This window comes from Aulostomus chinensis, chromosome 3, assembly GCF_037954235.1.
Source record: "Aulostomus chinensis isolate RoL2024-O1b breed Wild chromosome 3, RoL_Achi_v1.0, whole genome shotgun sequence".
NCBI lineage: Eukaryota > Metazoa > Chordata > Actinopteri > Syngnathiformes > Aulostomidae > Aulostomus > Aulostomus chinensis.
The window spans coordinates 21,262,830-21,286,392 of record NC_141322.1 but is presented as its reverse complement, the minus strand read 5'-3'; the positions used below and the strand labels follow the sequence as shown (position 1 = coordinate 21,286,392).

General features: G+C 41.0%; 3 protein-coding genes across 11 annotated transcripts; 2 read left to right on the top strand and 1 right to left on the bottom strand.

Moving 5' to 3' along the window:
* Positions 1-1,084: 1,084 nt before the first annotated feature.
* On the top strand, positions 1,085-16,186 carry tmcc1b (transmembrane and coiled-coil domain family 1b). Of its 6 annotated transcripts, none has more exons than XM_086199581.1 (8): positions 1,085-1,207; positions 3,743-3,923; positions 7,456-7,499; positions 9,402-9,667; positions 11,842-12,261; positions 13,627-14,111; positions 14,192-14,327; positions 14,890-16,186. In XM_086199581.1, the coding sequence occupies exons 4-8, from the start codon at positions 9,443-9,445 to the stop codon at positions 15,202-15,204; spliced, it is 1,581 nt and encodes a 526-aa protein (XP_086055707.1). In that variant the 5' UTR covers positions 1,085-1,207; positions 3,743-3,923; positions 7,456-7,499; positions 9,402-9,442; the 3' UTR covers positions 15,205-16,186. The 6 variants fall into 6 exon arrangements, with proteins under 6 accessions (XP_086055707.1, XP_086055703.1, XP_086055706.1 ...); XM_086199577.1 differs by having other exon boundaries at positions 8,902-9,667; XM_086199578.1 differs by lacking the exon at positions 1,085-1,207 and adding an exon at positions 1,245-1,663 and having other exon boundaries at positions 8,902-9,667.
* A 551-nt stretch (positions 16,187-16,737) lies between these two features.
* On the bottom strand, positions 16,738-18,266 carry h1m (linker histone H1M). The gene is made up of 5 exons (XM_086199588.1): positions 18,074-18,266; positions 17,728-17,987; positions 17,416-17,521; positions 17,300-17,346; positions 16,738-17,040 (listed from the first exon to the last, which is right to left on the bottom strand). The coding sequence occupies exons 1-5, from the start codon at positions 18,144-18,146 to the stop codon at positions 16,798-16,800; spliced, it is 729 nt and encodes a 242-aa protein (XP_086055714.1). The 5' UTR covers positions 18,147-18,266; the 3' UTR covers positions 16,738-16,797.
* Positions 18,183-23,563, top strand: LOC147268208 (uncharacterized). Of its 4 annotated transcripts, none has more exons than XM_086199585.1 (12): positions 18,183-18,288; positions 19,842-19,951; positions 20,142-20,168; positions 20,313-20,603; positions 20,892-20,969; positions 21,249-21,551; positions 21,741-21,800; positions 21,895-21,939; positions 22,033-22,101; positions 22,368-22,470; positions 23,006-23,046; positions 23,131-23,563. In XM_086199585.1, the coding sequence occupies exons 4-12, from the start codon at positions 20,495-20,497 to the stop codon at positions 23,193-23,195; spliced, it is 873 nt and encodes a 290-aa protein (XP_086055711.1). In that variant the 5' UTR covers positions 18,183-18,288; positions 19,842-19,951; positions 20,142-20,168; positions 20,313-20,494; the 3' UTR covers positions 23,196-23,563. The 4 variants fall into 4 exon arrangements, with proteins under 4 accessions (XP_086055711.1, XP_086055709.1, XP_086055713.1 ...); XM_086199583.1 differs by having other exon boundaries at positions 21,895-21,960; XM_086199587.1 differs by having other exon boundaries at positions 20,892-20,978; positions 21,895-21,960.

Sequence of the window (23,563 nt, the reverse complement as noted above, 5' to 3'; positions counted from 1 at the left end):
TCATCTGCCAATTTTCTAGATTAGATAATTGGATATTCTCTGAAATGAGAGACAGTTGCATAAAATGCCAGAAACTTCCAAAAGGCTGAAATATTTTCCAAGTGCTTGTCTAACAAGTCAGTGATTGTTATGATCATATTTAAAACTCTACATGTTACAAATATTCCCATCACTGGAAGCATGGAATATTTTAAGAAATTAGTCACTGATTATCAAAGTAGCTGCAGATTGAATTGTATGATCAGTCAATGCTGTATTTCCCAAACTTAGAGTTTGCAGGACCTAAAATAATTCATGGACACAACTATTGCATCACCATTCAGCAGAGAAATATATGTAACAATACTATCTTTGAATTTGTGATAATACAAGGGATTTTTTTTTCTTCGTGTGTGTTTTGTCGAGCTTTGATGCTGTGTGCAAGCCTGTTATGAAACATTTGAATCCATTTGTGATATCTTTGTGTTCATTCAGAAGAGACATCATCTGTGCTTATTTCATTAGACTCACTAGGATTCGCTGACTATGCTCAGCAAATAACTAATTACTGCAATGTGCCTTTTATGATGAAATGATTAATTTTGAATGAATGGTTTATTTTTTCATGTTGGCTTATAAATGTTCATGTTGTGATGATCGACTCAAACGCAGTACTGCCGTTTAAAGCTGCAAAAATTTGAATAAGCATCAGCTTAGTTTGGGTGATATTGAAACTTGCAACATTGGAACAAATATAGTAATTTTCATAAACTCGTGAAAACGATGTGATTTTTGTGGGGATTTTATGTCACATTGGATACAGAACCCCACAAAAATCATGATATTTGATTCAAAATAATGAACACAGCACATTACAGCTATAGCTAACCTTCCTAACACTGCAAGGCTCGAATAACGTTCAGGTGATGAAATCGTATAAAAACTGCTAAATGATTAATGACTGTATGTTAATGTTCCTCCTCTCTCCTCAAACACTGAGGACACGACACAATGTCTCCAGATAAATGTAGTTACGAATGTATAAGTGTGTTGTACATTGTGGTAAACCGTCTGAACCGCAGCTCACCCCCTCCGTGGATGACAGGGGATGGTTAGCTGTCTGGTGCTCAGCTGTTCTGACGTTGAGCACGCTATTTGACGTCATCGTGGGAGTGTTCCACCATCGGGAGAAATGAACGGTCATCAACACAATCCTCTCAGCGCTCATGTAAGTTGAAGCCAGCAAAACATACATTTTGTCAACTACTCTGAATGAAATATGTTTCCATGAGCTGTTATACGACCTACACGGGGGTTAGGAGCGGTTAATGGTGTTTATCTGGCTGTCGTTGACGCTTGGCGACGTGCCCTGTTTGCTTAGCTAACCGAGGCTGAAGGGATGTTTTTTAGCCGGAGAGCCTAGCCTGCTGCTAACTGACAGGCTGAGTAGCCAGGCGGCGAGTAAGCGTCTGTTTTGTCGGCCAGGGAAATCTGGATGGGCGAGGCTAGCTTCGATATTGGGTAAAAAGGAAATTGCCCCTCGCCTGTGTGTCAAGATTACCTATCGGACTCAACCGCCGGACATTGCGGAAATGTTGAATTGTGGTGAATTAACTGACTGTACTCGTTTCAGACGACTCGTGAGTGATTTATTAGCCTGTCGGGAGCACCCTGTGTGTTTGAGGTATTCCATTTTCTCTGAGGATCTTTATGGGTAGTGTCAACAGGGCAGAATTCTGCGACATTTATGGAAAATTATGGCTATGAGTAATGACGAGAACAGATGCCGAAATAGCTTGATATCATACTTTGACATTTAGGTTTGACAGTTGTTGCATCTTCGCAATGTGAATTTATTTTATGAAGCATTTAAGGCAAAATATTTGTTTTGCTTTTTATTTATATCACTGAGCTGAAATGTAGCTTTGAAAGGGTTTCAGTGCTAGGATTGTACCCTTCTACATATATTCTTGCACGTATTTCTTCATATATGGCACTCACCAGCCGATCATTGATGCTGGGTTCTGCAGGTGAGCTTTAAAAGTTCACGTTTCAGTGTATTTTGTAATATAAATGAAGTGTGAACTGTGTAATGTGGTTCCTGCCAACTTCAAATTTTCAGATCCCCGGGTGAGCTTACGTCACCAAATGGTTACTCAAAATGCACATTTCACAGTTTTAGTATGGGGTGCTGAAGGCAATATTTTTACACGACAACATCTGGTAACTTTTTTTTTTAAATGCTAAATATACAGAATGACCCAAATGTGTCAACACAGAAAGTAACCTAACACTCTAACCTCGCCCCGCACGGAAGCACCGGTGTGCACTGTAAATGAAAATGAACGCCCTCCGGTGCACCACGTTAGCTTTTCACTGCTAACTGCTGGTGGAGGAGCAGACAAGACATGAAAATGGGTGAAACAATGTATTAAGTGTTAAACTATCTCAGAGATTGGCAACAAAGTAAAAAATAAAATAAATGTATATCGTTGTTTTCAATAAACACACCGGACACTTTCGTGTTGTAATTAAGGGTCGGCCTAAAGGCTTTAGCTAGCGAGCTGCTAACATAATTTCATCCTCTTCTTAACTGAAGCTGTCGTAAAACCTCTTGGTTCCGGCTAGGTGCGGTAACTTATTAATGTTGGTCATGTATACAGCCTCTGTTCACAACCTTCTTTATCACACAGACAGCCTTTCAATTGCTCCCGTCACTGCAGTGAAATTACTAGTCATGTAAAGACCCTGAATGCACCTGTAACGTGTTAATGAACCCGGTATGAGATTAGAAAGCTTCCTTTCACACTATAGTCTACGAAAAACGACCTTCAGTGGCGATGACACATAAGGAGAAGTGATGATCTCATCGTGATGCACGTATGACTGTGCCCGCATACATAATGGTAACACCTACTAATAACGTTTCACACTTGGCATGTTCAGCACATACTGTTGTTTGATTGTCACGCTGGCTTGTTTACCCGAGATGTTGCTCTATTTTAAAACAAGCTAATGGTTCATACCCTGTAGTTAGTCCCAAGGTGCCATTGGGCACTATTAATTAACATCCCACAATTAATTAAGTTGAAGTGCCTTGGAGGCTCCTGCCCTACTAAACAGAGAGGCATGTTTTCAAGCTTTATATTAGGTGCTGGTGAAAAAGGTGTAACCTATTTGACAGCGAAACTAATCTTAACCTCTTAACCTGGGTAGTGTGTAGAGTTGTAGAATCTCTGCAACATCCCAACATATTGTTGGTTAATAAAGTTATTGCTAATTTGTCATTTATCATCCCCTTTTAACCATCCCTGTGTCACACACTTCTGGCATGGATCTGGTGTGTACCAACCTCATGACATGCAAGACCTGCCACTTTTTTATTCAAACATGTTACCTGGTTGCAAGCGTGTTTTTGAAATAAGTTACTCACTGCAATTGGAAACATGGCTGTGAAGTAAAACTCAAGACAGCACATTCATAACTGTTGAGCTGAGGGACTGAACAGGACCATGCAGGACTGAGCAGAATTTTGGAAGAAAGATTCATTCTCCCACAAATAATGAAATAACACATTTCCCACTCTTCAAAAATGTGCAGTGTCATGGTAAAGAAGATGTTCACTTAAGCATTAGTTTTGGAAAGCTTTATTGTATGACTTACAACCGGTATGATAGATATATTGTCAGTGTTTGAAGATTGTCAGTATTACTGTATTTGCAGCATTCCCTTTCACAACACTTTCTCACATCTTTCCTTGCAGCATGTAATTTTTCTAAATGTCCATGGAAACAGCTGACTACAGTTTGACAGCTATCCAACCAGATTGACATTGGGAAGAATTATCCAGAGGAGGAGGTGGTGCCGGAAGTTTGCTTGGATTATTAGTCCCTTTTACCTTGTTAATAGATCCACACAAAATTTGCTGATGATCACATCTGAAGGTATGTTTTGTTTTATTTTATCTTTATTTAATTAGGCAGTTTCATTGAGCTCAAGATCTCTTATGCAAGAGAAGACAGAGGACAAGAAGCAGTCATAATCGACAAGATCAGTTACACACATTTAAAAAAAAAATGTCATTGGTATTAAATTATTTTAAAAGAGTCTAATAATGCAATAAAACCAAGACGTCAGAGTGCGGCTATGTAGTGACATTTTGCAAGCATATTTTGGAGACTGAATTTAATAACCAGGGGAACAGCGTGACTCGCAGACATGCCCGTTTTTTTTTTCTTAATTTTTATTTATCTGTTTATTAAAATTCTCATGTATCCCTTGAAGCACCATAAGGGCGGCAATTTTCAGAGATTGCGTGATCCACATCCAGTGCATGTCTGTGATGGGTAAACTAGGTCATCAATTTCTCTTGCACACCTGATTAGTCTTTTCACAGGCGTGTAGGTAGAATAAACAAGTAAAAGAAGGAAAAACAACAACACCCGCTCACTGTATTCTTGCACAATGGAGCTACTGTACATGTTTAGACAGAGAGTGGGTGTTTTTTTCTGAGATATGAATGAAGTAAGAATTCCAACATAAATAACTGACTATACATCATAAAACACAGAGTTTACGTATCAGTCTGAAGTGTTTCTTTGTATAAAGCTTTGTACAGCGTGAATCTTACAATTTCTAAAAATGTTCAAAGAAAAGATGTAGTGCAAAAATTATTTCCTCCAAAATCAGTCATATTGTAATAACTATAGGTCAAAAACATTGACAATGGGATTTTTATCATTTGTATTGGTAATGTTTTTTTTAAATATTTCTTAGTAAGAGTACCATCAAAATAGATTCAAATTCCCCAAAATAAAAGTGCAGAATGGCCCCTTTCAGAATTATATGCATAATTGATTCATTGCTGCATGTCAATTAAAGCGGTGTATTTATATTCTGTGCCGATATGCCTAACATTTGAACAAGTGGAAAAAGTTGGTCTTGAGGCTGAAAACTGTAGTCTTCTCTCCCAAGAAAACATTTGTCATCTCCATTCTATTTAATGTAAAATTGATTTTGAAAGATGTAGAAAATACATGTTGGCTTTTGCTGTCAATTTGACCCAAGAAAGCAGGTCGTCTCCATGTACAAAATGGACCCAGTTGCAGAAATGTGTCCTCAGCGCAAGTAAAAGCAGGACTGGTGCTAGCTACGTGTGCGTAACACTGTAGATGGTGTGACCTTGGAGCACCGCATGTGCAGATAGTGATAGTTGAATGTTGGCTGACCCACTTCAAAGAGAGCGCTTTACCCTGAGCCTAGAGGAGTCGGACACTGTTGTGGTTTCATTGCTGCTGAAGGGTGTAGTTCCAGGCCTGTGAGGAACGTTTGTCCCTAATGTCTTGTCTTAAGTTTCAAGTCTATAAAGCTTCGTGAAACACATTGCACTGACTCACTAAATGGCTGTGTCATTCTAGTCATTCTCTAGATTCTAGTCACATAGCTGCTGTGTTCATGCACGAGACAAAGATTAGAGGCTCCTACAGATGATGCTTAACGAACGCGTATACAGTGTTTATTCTGTTGAGTGAATGTTTTGACTGTGTTGTAATAGCTTCAGTGTTCATCCAAACCTCAGTGAGGTTTTAAATAGCAGCCATAAAAACACACATACTGTATTGATGTTTTATAATTCATGTTCGATGACATAAACGTGTATTTGGCAAGATGTATTTTACCACTTACCACAGCTTGTACTTACAGTATCATCCTTGCAGGGGGAGGGTTCTTCATGCAAATCATCTATTGTCATTTTGACAATAATGACAGTCAGTGAACAGTAAATACAGTTTCGAAATGAAACAGTTGTTGAATGTTGGATGGTTTCTAACAAGAGCTAGTACAACTCAAACACTACTCACTTCCACCTGCCCTCTAACAAAGTGCCTTCTTAGCCAACGCTGCAGATATGAGCAAGGCCGTAATGAGTCAGTTGTTGTTTTGTTTTTTAATCTCTAATGAAGATTTTCAGTGTTTCTGGTACTTGATTGTTTTGCTGAGTTGTAGAATAATTTTCCTGTGTCTGCAAAAAAAAAAGATCCATGTGCTACTGTCCCCAGTCAGACTCATGACTTTGGGCTTTGCATATTATCTTTAGTGCTGATGGGAACATTCCTGCAAACAGACTGTCTAGGTTTTTGACAACTGGTGCTGCATTCAGAATGGAGTCAGCCAAATGGTAGATGTGAAACTGGGTCTAATAATGCCTCTGTGCAGGTTAAAGCCTTGGCCGGAGCCATTTTGTTTGTCTGTCCGTCTGTCCCATTCTTATGAGCACAACAGCTCAGCACAGTGGCGAGGGACTTATGTGAAATTTGGCACAAATGTTCGCTCAGACTAGCAGATGAACTGCTTAGATTTTGATGGTCAGCGTTTAAGGGCAGGAGTTCAGGGGCTTTTTGAATACATGACTGCACAAAACAGTTCCTGTCAAAACATGATATTGGCCCGCAATTCACACTCTAATTATGACAAAAGTTCACACAAATATCTTCGTGAGTGAAAAGAATTGATGACATTTTATATCCAGAAGGTCCAAGGTCAATTTCAACGTGACATCCCCAGCATCAGTATGCAGTACCTCCACTATTTCACCTGAATACAAATAAAATATCTTTTTTTTAAACTCCTTTTTATTCTCCAGGCATACAACAGTAATTCTAGTCTTGGATGTGAATCTGGTCTTCTCTTTTTCAGACAAACTCAGTGACAGACACTTAATTGAATATATTTGATTCTATTGTTCGGAAACAACACCACATATTATCACGTGTGTTTAGTGTTGCTGGCCTGCCGCTCTGTCGTCCAGCGGTGTGTCTGCTGGCTGCCTCAATCCATGTGAATGCTGCTTAAGAGAGGGCACATCTGAAACTTACTGTTGTTGACAAATACAGTGCATTTTGGTCTTTGTGAAAAACATTATGATGAGGACGTTGTGAAAAGGTGAGCTTCGGGATAATGTGCACATTTGTTAGCTTGTTGACAGGAGTGATGTTTGACAGTCCAACATCCCCCTCCCCCCCGTAGGTGCTACAGATGAGTTTCGCAGTGACAGCTCCTCGGAGCACTTTTGAGTTGTGTTCATGCCATGTTTACATTCTAAGTAGAACTAGAATGATTACCTATATGAACAGGATGATGAATAGGAGCTGTAAACTCATGCTTATGTCATTTGGGCTGTTTTGTACTGTAACACCCTTTATAGCATAATAGATCTAATAATACATCAATGTTCTGCTCGCTTGAGATTTTAAACAAAGCTTCATTAGATCATTCACAGCACGGTGAAGCTTTTAATTCCATCATTTACATATCCATTACATGTCATCAGTCACTACTAGCCTGAATGCTGAGGTCTGAAATTCTGTTCCATCCTATACTGTAATCTGGTACAGACATATGTACAGTATGTTCCTCTTCTGGTACAGGAAACATTATCCTAATTAAATATTGTCATCACATGTCTGCTCTCTCTAGCCAACCCTGAGTTGTGAGTCTGAAGAGGAGAGGTTGAGCTGATGGTAAGCACTTTGTCATAGTTCTTCACGTCCTCTCATGTTGTCTGTGTCGTTACGTGATGGTGAAATAAAATGTTATGCTGTCTTCTATCGTCTGAGAGCCAAAGACTTGGAATGGTCCTTTACATGACAGGATTCAGCCATGTTCTAGAATGAGATGTGAAGAAGAGACCACCAGGGATCACTGAGCACATAATCAGCTGAGAATTAGACGTCATTCTTTATCTATTTAGAATTTAATTTACATTTTTCACACCCTGTACTCTTTTGTCAGCATCATCTAAGCACTTTCAATTATGTTGATTTTCAATTTCCATAGTGAATACTTTCTGAAATGTAATTATTGCACTATCGTGAGTGTGTTGGTACTGTTATGCTTGAATGCACAGGGATAAACTTTGAGGTCAGCTGAGAAAACAGCTAATATCTTGAACTTGTGCAATAAAACTCATTTCAGAAACTATTCTCAGAGCTTTTTTTATTTTGCAGAATTTTACGTTTTTTTGCCACGGGGCCTGAGGTAGGGGCAGGGGCTGTAAAAACATGTTTTAAGGCCAGTCACTAAGTCCATTTGGGGATGTGATGTGCCTGGGCCTGGCGAACAGCATTTTGAACTGTGCCCAGGTGCAATTGAAGGGGTGGAGGCATGGAAAAGTCCATCGTGCTGTGCGACAGAGGTTTCATCAACACAAAAATGAATCATACTGTGATGAAGTAAGCATGCTCGTGCCCAGAACATTATATATGTCAGCGTAGGCCAGCGGGGGAGTGGGCGACAACTGTGCCAGGCAATGCTACAAGACAACTTGGCCGAGAGTGAGTACGCCATAAGACGTCTCAGGATTCTTTCTGAGAACTGTTCCACTGTCAGCAATGATGAGAACCACCCAGCTGGCGTCTCAGGTCAGGATAACAGATTGAGATCACCGTCAGGATTTTACCTGCGTAGCTTCGATACCCTCCGTCATCCTTGAGATGTCTGAGACCAAACGGTGAAAAAAGGAGAGATCATAGTCAGAGTTTTTGTTTAACTTTACACAACCCGAGACCCCTCACATTCCATTAAACTTGGACTAACAGAATACAAGGGAATCAAATCAGGCACCGTGGCCCTCAATGTATTCATTCTTGTTCATTCATTGGTGAGTTGGTGTTGCCAGACAGACCTCATAGTCTCAAGTTTAAATTTGCTAGAAAGTAACCATCCCACTTGCTCTGGTCAATGATTGCCTGCCAGCGTACATTGGACAAAAATAAATAAGAAAAATTACATCTACAAAAGTGGTTGTGTCTGTTTGTGCCAACTCAGTTTTTAAATGTTGCTTATTTTATATTCTGCTTCTGTCTTATTTTGTAATTCTCACTGCTGCATGACATAATTCATTTTATTTTCCTTTTGTGGTAGACAAGCATGACATTGAGCCACGCCACAGATGCATGCCCACTCAAAAGGTTCAACTGAGCGCCATCCCCTCTGCTACCCGGCTTTCAACCAGCCTCTCAGAGGGGGGGTGTCAACACCGTGTAGCTAGTCTCCTGCACCCCCCAAGTAGAACTGGAGGTCTCTGATGGATCAGGGTACTAGTGAGCAGAGTCCAGAGGAACCGGACACAGGAGGCCGGGCAGAGCCAGAGAGCGGTAGGAGGGCATCGGAGTCAGAGCATGGTTTGTCCAAAATCACCCATAATGCCCTGGAGAACATGGGAGCTTTAGGCCATGGCCTGAAGCAGTTCTTCCAGCCACAGCGCCGACGCTCCTCCGTTTCCCCACATGATTCCACCTCATCCTGTGCAGGTGCCCCTCCCTCTGAATCTGCTGATGTAGGGTCAGAAGGAGGGGAAGGTCCTGCCTCCTCGGCTCTCCCTTTGGATTCTGACAACCCTGCTGCTTCCGCCCCTCCCGCAGCTCTGAGCCGTGTTCTGCAGCAGATCCGAGGTGCTCCACCAATGATGAAGCGAGGCACCAGCCTGCAGAGCCGCCGTAGCAAGGCGGGGGTAACTGGGGATCCTCCCCAGAAAGGTAGCCCCCAGATCCACCGGCGCAGCACCCATGAGGCCCTGTTGCAGGCTGGACGCCCACGCTCCTCCTCAACCACAGACACACCCAGCAGTCCTGCCTTAGCAGACATGCTGCTGACTTCTGGTTACCACTCCACGGAGGAGCCTGACAAGGTCAGTGTCAGAATATCCTTCCAGATGGTCCAGGGGGAGAAGTAAACCAGAGCCATACACCAGTAAATTTGTTATAAAGTTTCAGTAGAGCAGACACTCATCTATGAGGCACAGAGAAATGTCATCATTTGGAATGCACAAATGTGTACTAAAACACCACTTTTCTCAATTAGCTTCATACCATGAGTGATTGAATCATTTATGAATACATAGAACAGTATAAGAGTGAACATAAAAGTTTCTCATGAATTGTTGAGTCTTGATAAACAGCAAAATCTGTTGAACTCTGCTTTTTTGCTTACTTAGGAATTGTAGTTATGCAGGATTCAGATTTATCCTGAGCAAAAATAGAAATGCAACAATTGAGATTTGTAAATGTTTTATGTTCTTCCAGTTTAAAATTTTCAACTAAATAAAGCAGGTACATGGTACTTCTACTCGCCAGAACAAATCATTGAGATACTACTGATAATCCTTAGGAAATGACAACAAAAATTCAAAAGTTGCATTTATAATTTTTTCAGTGTAGTATTTTTGTGTTTGATTAATCCTTGTATTCCCCTGACATATTTTGCTTCAGGGTATCAAATATTCATATCAGATTGTAATATACTCAACAATTGGCACTGATAAGGAACAAAAGGGTTTTATTTGTCAACATCCCAGTGGCATTTTGGCTGTGAAAACAAAGGATTAAGCGATTCATGTGCACTATTATCTGTGCAAGAATGTCAAACCTAAGTGAACTGGGATGAACGGGTAGATGAGCTGTCAGCAATGGAAGGTCACAGATTGCCTTTGAGTGGTTGGTTGGTCAGTCAGTACGTGCTCTAAGCCCTTCTAAATTTAGCTTTTGCTCTCTCGGAGTGTGGTCACAGTAGGCTTGCGGGGCTAAAGAAAATGACTTGACTTGTGGGATTTTTTTGTTTGTTTGTTTTTGTTTATGTGTTTGAATGATCCCACAACAGCATCTTCAAAGCCATGACTGGAGAAATTTGAAAGCAGACCGGTTTACATGTATGCGTAAAACTTACATAGAATATGTGGAGCAGAATAAACATGTTTTCTTCTGTCATCAAAGTAGGGGGGGGGGGGGGGTAGATACCCAGCAATCTCAAATGACAAATGAGGAGACTGAAGTCGTGTTAGCATAGGGGGCCGTGCTGCAGGTCTTGCAACTCTTGCAGAAGTTGAGTTAATCAACAGATGTCACAAGCAAGCAGGAAACATTGCATCTTCCTGTTCACATGTATCTTCAAAAAACGATATGCCTTTTTATCCGTAATCCACTATGCTTAAATGAGGCTAGTTTATGGCCATTCAGCATAAGAAGTCATCCCTCATACGGATTAAAAAGTGAATGATCCAAAAACACATTTCTTTAGAATTTATTGGCAGCATTTATACAGTACTTGATATTTGAGTTTTGAACATCACCCACCCACAAAGTTGTAAGGAAATCATGTATTTCATAATGATTTGACAATAGTGCTACGTATGTGTGTTCATGTACTGGAAGAATAACATTTCACCAGTTCATTAAGAAAATAATAATACAATGAATATCAATAAATTAGATTCAAAAAATACTAAATTTAATTAAAGTTGCCATTTCTCTCTAAAATGATTATTCCCCCAACTCAAAGGAGTGTTTTGGACAGCTTTTGAGGACTTATGCTCCCTACATATTATCAGACACATAGGAAGAGACTAACGTTCAGTCAAATTCTAAGATATTCTTCATTTATAATCATTAATATTGATTTAGTTTTATTATCAAATCATCTGTGCAGTCTGTTTTCTGTACGCTGGAATTCATAAGGCATTAAGTATGAAGATTCGACAGCAAAGTCCTATTCTTCTCAACACAAGGTCTGCAACTTTCAGAGGACAAAATTACTTTAATTTTTTCAGTCTAAATGGATATATTTTTATGCTCATAGTGCAGCTCTGAGGTGCCAGTCAAAAGGTGGTGCCTTCTACTTATGTAAATGGGCAACAACATGAAGAGGATATACAAAATGACAACAATAAAATGCCACTGGTTTTAAATATTATTAAAATCATCAGAAAAACAAGTTCTTGTGATGAAATCAACAGGCAGTGTTTTGTCAGAGGTCACGAACTTGAAACAATCGGCCCATTGTTCACCATCTGTACATTGCTTTCAACAGCTGGAGCGTTATGATGGATCGGGTCCTGCTGTGTCACCTAATGCCATGTCCTATGGTGGGGATGGGTATGATGTAGTCGACAGTACCCCGGACCCTCAGCGAACCAAGCAGGCCATCGCCCAACTACAACAGAAGATCCTCAAGCTCACAGAACAAATCAAAATTGAACAAACTGCACGTGACGACAATGTGGCCGAGTACTTGAAGCTTGCTAATAATGCTGACAAACAGCAGAGTGCACGCATCAAACAGGTGTTTGAGAAGAAGAACCAAAAGTCAGCTCAGACTATCCAGCAACTGCAGAGGAAGCTGGAGCACTACCACCGCAAGCTCCGAGAGGTGGAGCATAATGGCATCCCTCGTCAGCCCAAAGATGTATTCCGAGATATGCACCAGGGGCTGAAAGACGTTGGAGCCAAGGTGGGTACTTCAGTCTGCTTTTGTTGCACTCTGTCTCTGCTTTTATTGACAAAGGAACACATTAAATGTTTCTTTTACAAAGATATGTCAACTGAGGGAGGAGACTGAGCGGACGACACGGGCGTAGGCAGCTGAGCAATGAGGCAAGAGGTCAAATGCTCCCCCGTTATTCATGTAGGGAGAGCAAAGTTAAAGTTTTGTGATCCCATTTTTAAAAATACAATTATGCAGTCTCTGGAATTAGGTGATCATATGTAAGCAGCCTATGACGTGATCATTTTAGTATTTTCAGTGAATAATCAAAGAAGTAATAAACTTTTTTTTGAGATGCACAATATCATGTTTAATGCAATGTTGGATATTTAAAACTTATAGCTATTCATATTTCATAAATACACATGTAAACTTTTTAATTTGCAAAAGTAACATTTTTATTTTCCAAACGTGGAAAAGCTCTGGCACGGTGGTGCAGTGGTTAGCACTGTGGACTCACTGCAAGAATGTTCCGGATTTGAGCACCGGCTCGGTGCATGTTGTCGCTGTTCCTGTGTGGGTTCTCTCTGGTACTCCAGCTTCCTCCCACAGTCCAAAGACATCAAGAGGGGACGAGGCTGATTGATACTCTAAATTGACCGTAGGTGTGACTGTGAGTGTGAATGGTTGTCTGTCTCTGTGTGTTGGCCCTGTGATGGACTGGTGACCTGTCCAGGGGGAACCCCGCCTCACCGCCAAGGCTGCTGGGATAGGCTTCAGTCCTCCCGCGACCCTTAACAGGATAAGTGGAAGAAAATGGATGGATGGAAAGGATCTTAAATCATATTTATTGTTTATTCATCATTGCAAAGAAGAAACTTGAAACTTGAGCAAAACTGACCCATCCAACTGCTACTGATATATTTACAAAAATAAAAAACAATATCTGCAGATGTTGTTTGCATGGGTCATTTCCCTTCAATCAAACCTTGGCTGGGAATCCCACTCAGACTGGCTACTAGCTGAGAATCATGCCATTTAGTTGAACTGTAATCATAGAAAGGACTGGCTGAATGGCGGCTTGGAGGTACAGTGGCAGTCAAGCAACTGCAGGGTTGCTGGTTTGATCCTCACTTCCCCCTGGCGACCATGCTGAAGTGTCCTTGAGCAAGACACTGAAGTCCTAATTGCCCCTGGTGAGCTCCTTGCTTGGCAGCCTCCACCAATACGTGATTGAGGTGACACTGTGAAGTGCTTTGAGTGCCGCTAAGGTAGAAAGGCACTATATAGAAATGAGTTCATTTTTAACCTGCTTGGCCACTGACATCAACCATACTTTAAATTAGCTAGAAGAAGGATGGCTGAGCGTTGACCTGATCTCACTCTCTACAGGTGACAGGTGGCCTCTCCAGTTTTTCTCAAGCCACTCATTCTGCAGCTGGTGCTGTGGTGTCCAAGCCCAGAGAGATTGCTTCCCTCATCCGAAACAAGTTTGGCAGCGCTGATAACATTGCTGCCCTGAAAGATTCTTTGGATGAAACCCAGGGAGATGATGGTGTTGGCCCCGGGGGAACGAGAGCCCTTGGGACAGGACATTTGCAGTCAAGTCCGAAGTATGGCAGTGAGGATGACTGTTCTAGTGCTACTTCTGGCTCTGCAGGAGCCAACAGTACTACCGGAGCCCCTGGTGGCCCCCCTAGCTCCAGAGGTAACACCCTTGATCCTGCCCAGGCCTCAGGTTTTGATGCTATACTCCATGAGATCCAAGAGCTCCGGGACAACCAAGGTCGACTTGAGGAATCTTTTGAAAATTTAAAAGCCCACTATCAACGGGACTACACGCTGATCATGGAGGCCCTACAAGAGGAGCGATACAGGTGGCTTATCACTGTTGTACATGAGCTTTGCACGAGAGCATGTCCTGTTTGTAAGGTACTTATTATGTACTGTTTTGCAGGTGTGAACGTTTAGAAGAGCAGCTCAATGACCTGACAGAGCTGCACCAGAATGAAATTCTGAACTTGAAACAGGAACTTGCCAGCATGGAGGAGAAGATAGCGTACCAGTCGTATGAACGAGCGAGAGACATTCAGGTGACCTTCCTGAATTAACGTGGTTGCTGTCGCGCCCTGTTGAGAATGGGTGATGGAAACCAGCTGATTTCTGCGATATCATTCGCCATCATTAGAATAAAGATTTTGATGAGCAACCATATTCTGATTGTGTTGAAAGAACCTAGATTACTAGCTGGGACACTTAAAAGCAACTGATGGTCAAGGATGCTCCCAGTGACTTCAGTCTGATAGCTGAAGGTTACGAAACATGGACATCCAGAACAACTTCGCCAAGCTAGCTGTTGTTCACAGCGATGTTGTCAAGCAGGCCTCCACTTAAATTTGGAGTGCACCTGTATTCAGACCCATACAGGCCAGAGCATTGGGAGAGTGATTTTAGAACTTAAAAAACAAACAACTTTCACAAAACATCAAGTGCAATCAACGTTAAAAATCGACACTGCTTTTCTTTGGGCCACCAACAATACAGCAACCAAGTGTGAACTAGAGAAGAGCAGCAACCACATATATATTAGTTACACGTTTCAAGTTGGCAAATTATTGAAACCATTTCACCGACTGTTTTGTCTCTGACCACTAGGAGGCGCTGGAGGCTTGTCAAACACGCATCTCCAAGATGGAGCTGCAGCAACAGCAACAACAGGTGGTGCAGCTGGAAGGTTTGGAGAATGCCACGGCACGGACTCTTCTTGGGAAACTTATCAATGTGCTGCTAGCTGTCATGGCGGTCCTTTTGGTGTTTGTGTCTACGGTGGCAAACTGCGTCGTCCCATTGATGAAGACGCGCAGCCGCACTCTTTCAACGCTGCTCCTTGTAATCCTCCTGGCCTTCCTCTGGAGACACTGGGATGCTTTCTCAGAGTATCTGCATCGCTTTCTTCTGCACCCCAGATGACCGACGTATTTAAAAGATGAAGGAACAAGGAGTTTTGCGCTGATGTGTAAACGGAGGACCTCAACTCGTACAAGGAGTCGAATCCCAGCAGCTGTACCTTTTCCTCCTGTTAAGCAGCCTCTCAAAAAACGTGACGTTTGCATTAGCGGTCGCCACCTTTAAAATGAGAGCCTTACAACAGGACAAAGGGGAGAAGTGATTCTAAGTATGGTATTGATTTGCTGTCCTTGGTGCAATTGTGGCATGAGCACACACTATGAGGGTAAATGGGTAGTAATAGCTGAAGGAGGGTTTGAGAGAACTGCACATTTGATTTCTCTCTCCTGAGTGAATTTGTTTACATGTGGACAACTGCTTTGATTCTCCACTGAAGAAATTGTAATATGGTTTTATTACTTTTGAGCTAATTCAGATTTTTTGAAGTCACTATTTTTTAAAACTGATGGTTGATTTGACTTTTAACTGTAATGACGGATCTGGTTTTCCATGGTCTTTTGATTTCATTTTGTAAGTTATTTCTCTTCTGACCTTGCCATTCTGATTACTCATCCGCCTGCTCTTTCTTTCCTCTTCACTTCATCTGGACCAACTCTTCCTACTCACTACTCTCTAAATGGTGTTTGCACATCAGCTACATTGCTCTGGAATCAGACTTGTCACTGGATCAAATAATAGTGGATTCTTTACATTCTTTTGGATTTGTGAAGTCAGTAACACTGGTTTTGCCTCAACCAGGATATTACTATAAAAGGATATTGCATTTCGGAGCTGCGACCCTGTTCTTACTGGATCCAACGCTCCCGTGGGATTTTTCACTGCAGTAGACTCATCTATGAACTGAATTAATATACTTGAAGAGCAGTTAAAGTGCTCAAAGACTCAGTGCTTCCGTACTGTTTCTATTAGTGACAATGAAATAGTAACTTTAGTTGATTTTTTTTATTTTTTAAAAATGAATAAATTTACTGTTTTAAAATGTGTAGTTGAAAGTCTCGCTTGAATTTGTCAGCGTTCAAACCTTGCTGGAATTTCATTTGCAACTGAAGAGGGACGTTTCAGCGCTTCTGTGGTGTTTATGAAAGCTGGACCCTCAGGACCAGGCGCGTCCCGACCGACCGACTCCAGGCGTCGGAGCAAATTAGAAGTGTTCAGTTAGCCTGGGCTCTGGGAGTGAAGTCACCTGGTTCTCTCCACATAGTGATGAAGAAACAAACGGCTCAACACTTCACACCCAAAGCCATCTGGTTTTCCGCTTGTTGCAGATATTGGGAGTCAAAGATGCAGTCGGAAGTGTCGCATCAACCTGGACAGATTTTGCTCAGCAGGACAGCATCAGACTTAAATCAAAGGTGTTCTGGTTTTTTTTTTTGACTTGAAGGTTCTGGGCTTATTGTAACGATGCCCATCGAGATTAGAGAAGTACCATAAAAATCTCAGTACTATATTTCTTAAATGTCCACAGGCTCTACACCATCCTACCCACCTACAGCCTGCACTTAGACTTTTAATGTGACTCGCAACAGTTTACACTCATTCGCTCAAAAATAAGGTTTTATTAACAGAATTAAAAACAGTTGCACAAGACCCACACTGTTACTCTGCGCTCTTCTTCGCTCGTCTCCCAGTAGTTTTGGTAGCAGTGAGGTCACCGTCTGCCACAGGTTTGCCTTTCCCCACCTTTTTCTCCTCGACAGTCTTGACTTTACTTTTTGCAGCATCAGTAGCTCCTTCCTTTACAGGCTCTGCAGCTTTTTTAGCTTTTGGCTTCTTTGGTGGTGCAGCCTTTGATGTGGATGCCTCCTCATCTCCCATTTGCTTTTTGGTTTCCTTTGAGTGCTTAAAAGTTTCAGAGAAAGCTCAGTTTTGACGGAATTTGATTCCACCTTACAGACCAGAACTACCGTGGAAGTTAAACATTTACAGTTAGTTGTGGTGGACTTTTCTACCCCCTGAAACATGTGTGTCAAACACCAGTATCCACCTTTATTAGGGTCTTCGCCCGACACACTCGTTAATAACTGATGTTTTTCATCACTAACCGTCAAAGGCACCTCAGGTCACAGGTAAAATTACACATCTGATCCCACAGGCTCACCTCTGACTCAGGCTCTTCATTCGTGACATCTTTCTTCTTTGTGGAACCTGTAAAAAGTCATTTTTAGAACGAAACATTAGACTTTGATCATTTTACTACTAAACCGTGAGGCCTACCTGGTTTTTTAGTCTTTGGTGCATCCTTGGCCGTTTTAGTAGCTTTTGGCACGTTCGGATCCACATTTTCAGTTTTTGGCTTGGGTGCTTTAACCTTTGGTGCAAGCTGAAGATAAATGACATGACACCCAGTTAATGACGTAAATGGCACTCCTCATAAGGTCTCTTCAGGGTAAACTCAGGTCAATAATAAAACCCTGTTCCACTTAGAGGGGCCAGGACTTTGTCTAGTCCTCGCTGCGGAGATGTAAGCACTGATACTTTTACTGACCACAACCTGTCAAAACGGTTAAGACAGGCTTGAAATCTTACCCGGAATTTTCCAGCTGCTCCTGTAGAGACGTTGGAGTTGGCAGGTCTCACCAACGTGCCGGTCTCGATACCGTTCTTCAGGGCCCTGCGGACCAAGTGCTTGACTCTCATCAAGTCTACCGAGGGGTATTTCTGCTTGATGTAGCTCTGGATCGCCTGGGATGAAACTCCTTTTCTGGAGTCCAAGTCTTTAAGTGCTTCTCTCACCATGATAGCAGTAGTGGGGTGAGTTGACATCTTACGCACCGTTGCAGCATCTGTTGAGAACACGACGGACGCAGTGGCTGGTTAGATGAACAGATTTAACTCAGTAAACGTTCCAGCTATGATGAACACAACTTTCCTGCTTTTCCTTCTTTTTTCTCAACTTTTTCTTCCGGAGGGTCCTCAGAGACTGGTGCAAGCCTTTTAGGAGGCATTTTGGCAAATTTGATTTAAAAAAAAGAAGACGCGTGTGTGTGTGTGGGGAAAAAAGCAAGAAATCCAGAACCTTAAAAAAACCCACTACATCTGTAGGTTAAGGGTGTCTTTATGTCGTCGCTTCCGGTAAAAGGAGACCAGGTGAGTCACATCACATCAGCTGCAACTCATTAAAGCCATTAACGACGTCAGTCAGAGCTTCCTCGACCGCACATTTAAAAGATTTTTACTCTTACATCAATTAAAAATAAATAAAATAACAGGCCGATCTGTCACGACGCTTTTAAAATTAATGGATTGAAAGGGTCAGACGCGCGCTTGTTTTAATGTTTTCCCCCCTGATATTCAAGTGTCACAGGGAGAGGTGTGGCGCTTGTGGATCAGTAGGGGGCAGCAGAGGCTTTGCATGTTTATTACACAGTTTTTTTTACCCTTTATTTTAAGTTGTTCAAAATAAAAACAATGAAGTCGCTTTTTGTCATATAAACTGAGATGTTGAAGCACTTTAAAAAAGAAAAGAAAAGAAAAAAATAGGTAATAGAAAAAAGGAGAACAAAAGGAGACAACATTGTGAGGGTCTCATTCCAGAAGAGCAAAAAGGTCCATTAAAGAAATAGTCTCATGTAATACATGGATTTTTTTTATAGCTTGAGATCATGCTTCTGTCCATTGATGTGGGGCTTCGCCTTGAGGTATTTGCAAGTATTTCAAGTGCACTTACAGGTGGACAGTAAAATGTCGACGAGTGGCATTTCCCCATCCCGAGTCAAGACAGGAATATTGAAAGCCAGCAGCACACTGGGCCCTCCTGGTAACAGTTACAGGGGCCATTGTTCTTGTTGCCATGGATGTATAATAAAGTATAAATGTTGACAAAGTGTTTTCAAACGTCAGGCAACCTCTCCATAGGTTGTTTATTACATGAATTACAGCAAAGAAGCTCTGCCTTCAGATTGTTCCAACTGCAGTACACCGCTGAGCCACATGAGGGAGCTGGTTGCTTTTCTCCTCCTCTCCACTGAACTGAAGTTCAATGCTAGAACTCAATCATTCCCAACAATCACATTAGCCAGGTGAATGTTAAAGTTTCTAATTTTAGATTTGACATGTAACAACCTGGTTTGTCTAATAAACTGTTTGATTGATTGGCTGATAAAAAAAAAATAGCTATGATTTAACTCAATTTTTTTCTGTAAAATTTTTGAAAATGTTTGATCAACAATGAACAAGATCCATGTTTTAGCTGGAATGTTGATATTGTTTTGAAGGTTGAACTTATAATATTGAAACCAGTATGGACGACTAGTTCAATGTGTTTTACCAATGAGACAACAAATACAAGAGATGGTTAACTTCCCCAAAAAGCAGTTTTTCACTAAAACATACATCAAATCCTCCATCAAACGTTCACTCACACATATATTCTTATTTCATAGATGAGACCTGTTGTTCATTGGATTATAGTGGTTTTTTTTACTTAAAAAAAATGGGTCCTAGTTGTTGCCTGTGACTGGCAGGAACAAAGTCCTGTTCATTGAAGCCAATTCAACACAAAACAGGAGACAAACTATTTTTTCTGAGACGAACTCAGGTCGATATTATCTAAATATACAGACCTGCTCAAACTGAGCGCTTGTTGAGTGAGTGAATATCTGTAACAAGTGTCTAACATGTGCTCTCTGTGGTTTCCTGAGAACAACTTCCGGTGAATTTAAATTGGTACGTAGGACAAAGTCTTCCTGGCCGTTCAGGTTACTCTGCTTCATCATGGTGGGACGCCTGCTGTTATTCATTGTCTTCACGTGTAAGTTAAACCTCTTATCAAGTTGTTTTACATGTAAATTTTAGTTGCCGAAATCAGATGAATATGTCAAATGATTTGAATGTGTTATTTTAGTTTACTGTCCAGTCTGATAGAAGCGCAGCATTCATCGTAATGCTAATCCAAAGATATTTATTCGTGATGATTACACAAACCTTTTGTTTCTCAACAGTTTTCATCTACAAGATCAAAGCACAAGGTAATTCCTGGTTTTCCTGGTATCAACATTTTAATTTCTGCATAGTTCAGAGCATTTTCTATACTATATACTTTTCTACTCAGCAAGAAACCACAGTCTCTTTTTAGATAAAGTCAGGGTTAAAGTTTCCCTTTACACTTGCAGCTCTTCCGCCACCTGAACTGAGAGTGCATCCAACGGTGATCAGGGAGACTGAGTCAGTCACCATGGACTGTCAGCCTCCTCCATCTGTGTCTTAGCCTCAGTGTTATTTCTACACGTCACATGGAGGAACAGTCAGACGTTTCTCTTGCCTGCAGACGCTGACTGGAACTGACCTGCAGGAGATGAACCATCAGAGTTCACCTGCTGAGGTCAAAGTGATCTGTTTTTACACTGTAAAGTCTGGAAAGACTACGTCTCCTTACAGTGACCCGTCAACCGTCGTCATACACCGTGAGTGATGTTACAATCTTATTATTATATTGAGTATTGTTAAAATGATTAATATCAATGATGATAATGATAAAAAATGCAGCTCTGACATGAAATGTACTTATGAATCTTATAATATTAAATATATATATAATATTTATTCTTCTAATACTTTTTGTTGACACTATCAAGAAGGTAATAATTAGGGCCTGAGCCTGAAGGTACTTCAGGCGAAGACCCTATTATGTTTGCTCGGCACAGCAACACATTAGTTGTATTTTCTATTTGTTACTGACTTCATTGTGGGAGGTGGTGATGGACTTTACAAGATAGCTCAGTGGTTAACACCGTCAACCGTCAGTGACCCGTCAACCGTCATCATACACCGTGAGTGATGTTAGTACCGTTTAATTCGTAATATGTGATAAGAATATACAGCTCTGCCATTAAATTTGCATTTATGAACATTATAATTTGTTGGTCTTATTCACCCCTTTAGAACTGTTATAATACTTTTAATTTATGCCTAAAAGTAAAGATGTATGGTGGTATTTTTATATTGTATCCAATTATACTGTTAGATTTTATTGTATAATTTAGTCACCTGGTCCAGTTTTCAGAGGCACATTATAATCTTAGATTTATTGAATATTATTGCTCTGATAGGTGAAAAACCACAGCTGAGACTTCAACATGTTCAAGGCGACCACGTTCTCTTCACTTGCTCACTTCCTGGATCTGCTCCTCCTGACACGAGATGTAAGCTGCGCTTAGGAGACGCAAATGATGACGTTGTGATCTCCAGGATGGACAGCAGGACCTCACAGTCATTCTGCCAGTGGAAAGTCCCCGTTGATGATTTGGTGCGGCGTCTACGTTTAGTTCGGAGAAAGACTGCCAGCTGCGTTTACAGCTTTGGAAGTGAATTCAACCGGTTGTCTCCACGTAGTGATGTTTGCAGCTTGGCTGGTGAGTCTCAGAACAGTAATCACTGAAAAGCCAAGTACATACCTGAGCATAGACCTAAAAAAAACCAAAACTGTTAACTGGTTTCTTGTTTTGTAATTAAAAAAAAACAACAACTTTTCAAATGATGACACAAATAACTGTGCACATGTGACACATCCAAAACCATCTGGTTCTCCTCTTTTGTTGCAGATATTGTGGAAGTGGAGTCAAGGAAGCTGCAGATAACGTCTCCACGTCCTGGAACAGCAGGTAGATCTCGCTCTACTGTCGACAGCACATCAGAACAGTGGAACACTCACTCTGTATTACTTTGAAAGTCCAATCATTGTTTTGAATTCACCAGGTTTGACAGTTCAGAGCCCCCGTGCTTCCACTTCTGGAACATCAGGTCATGGAATTACAGATCCGGGTGGTATTTTTACCCTCATTTTAATCAGAAAATACATTTGTTGCTGAGAATCTACTGTCACTGATTCACCAGGTTGGACCTTCGGAAGTGTCACTGTTGGATCCGGCTCTGCTCTTCCAGCCCCAGAGAATCCAGCTTCAGGTGACATACAACAATGCTGATACAGACACCATGTTATATTCACATCTAAAATTTCTGTTATTATGTCAGTCAAAGCGCAGGAAATATTAATCGTTTCTTTATCCACAGTGCAACAGATGCTGACCAACATTCTTCAAGTAGAAACTTGAAGAATTTAGGAGGACAAAATGTGTTTGTTTTTTTTATGTTGATGTGTAGAAATGCTTCCTGCTGTGTTGTCAGAAGTGGAACCGGTCATTTTATTTTTGGTCTCTTTTGTTTCAAAGCAAAAATTTGGATATGGCGGTCAGTGGTTGTTGTGGCTGCTTGTGGAATAACTATCTGTCAGCTTGCTGGTGTCAGGGTACTCCAGGAACCGCAGAAAAGCTGGTGAGAACTTTGTCTAACAAGATCGAAATTGTTTTGCTATCAGTGTTCACTCATAATGTTAACTGCAGAATCCCATGGCTAAATTAGCCCGCTATGCATGAATAAATATGCTTCAGCTCTAAAAGTTGTCTTCTAATGATCACTGAATAACTAAATAAGAGTTCATCGCACGCATTAGGAGAGTTTAAATAAAAGCAGCCATGTTAAAAGCCAAACAGTGACCAGCAGCAGAAACATCGTATGAATTACATCTAGTGCTCCAAGTGCACTGGCCCTTACGCAAACGTGACACCGCCTCTGTGCTGGGACAGAAATAATTTTGTTTACTTGACCACACTTTCCACATTTATGATGAAAACGTATGAGAAGAGGTGACAGGCTATGAAGTCATTCACTTAAAACCCAATTTTGTTTTGGCTTTGACATTAAATGCAGTCAAAGATCCCTACATTAAATGTAAACCTGACTTTTTATCCAGAATGTGCTGTTTAACTGCAGTCACTTATCTCAGGATGGTTCTCTTTCCAACATGCAGGTTCCAGTCAACTGAGAAAACAAGAGTCGATGAACGAGAGAGTAAGTCTGACATGCTCAAGAGTGTTAATAGTATTTGACATCCATATTAGCAAAAGCTTCAGTTTGTTTCTGTCTTTTTCCCAGTTGGAGATATACCACTTGTACTCTGTTATACCAGAGAGGCCACCCGAATCAGACCCGGATGTTGATCTCTACAGCACCGTGTTGCCACATTAGAGAACGGATAGACCTGGAACTGCATATGAGCAAGAATCCATTAATGTAATAACTGTTGCCATGTTACAACAGAACAATGACATGTTAAATTTGTGGTTTATGACCCAAGTATAAGGCGGGGCATACATTCTTACACTCTTCATTTAAGTGTTATATGTTTCAGATGAATGTTAAAATAATTTTTTTATGAAATATTTTGTAAAGGTGAAGATGTTTTTGTAACTTACAACTTACATTTTTCATTTTATTTAATGTTTATATATATATATATATATATATTAATTTCCCATCTGAATTCTGGGACCGTGCACTCAACATGCTAAATCAATTATTGTGTAAC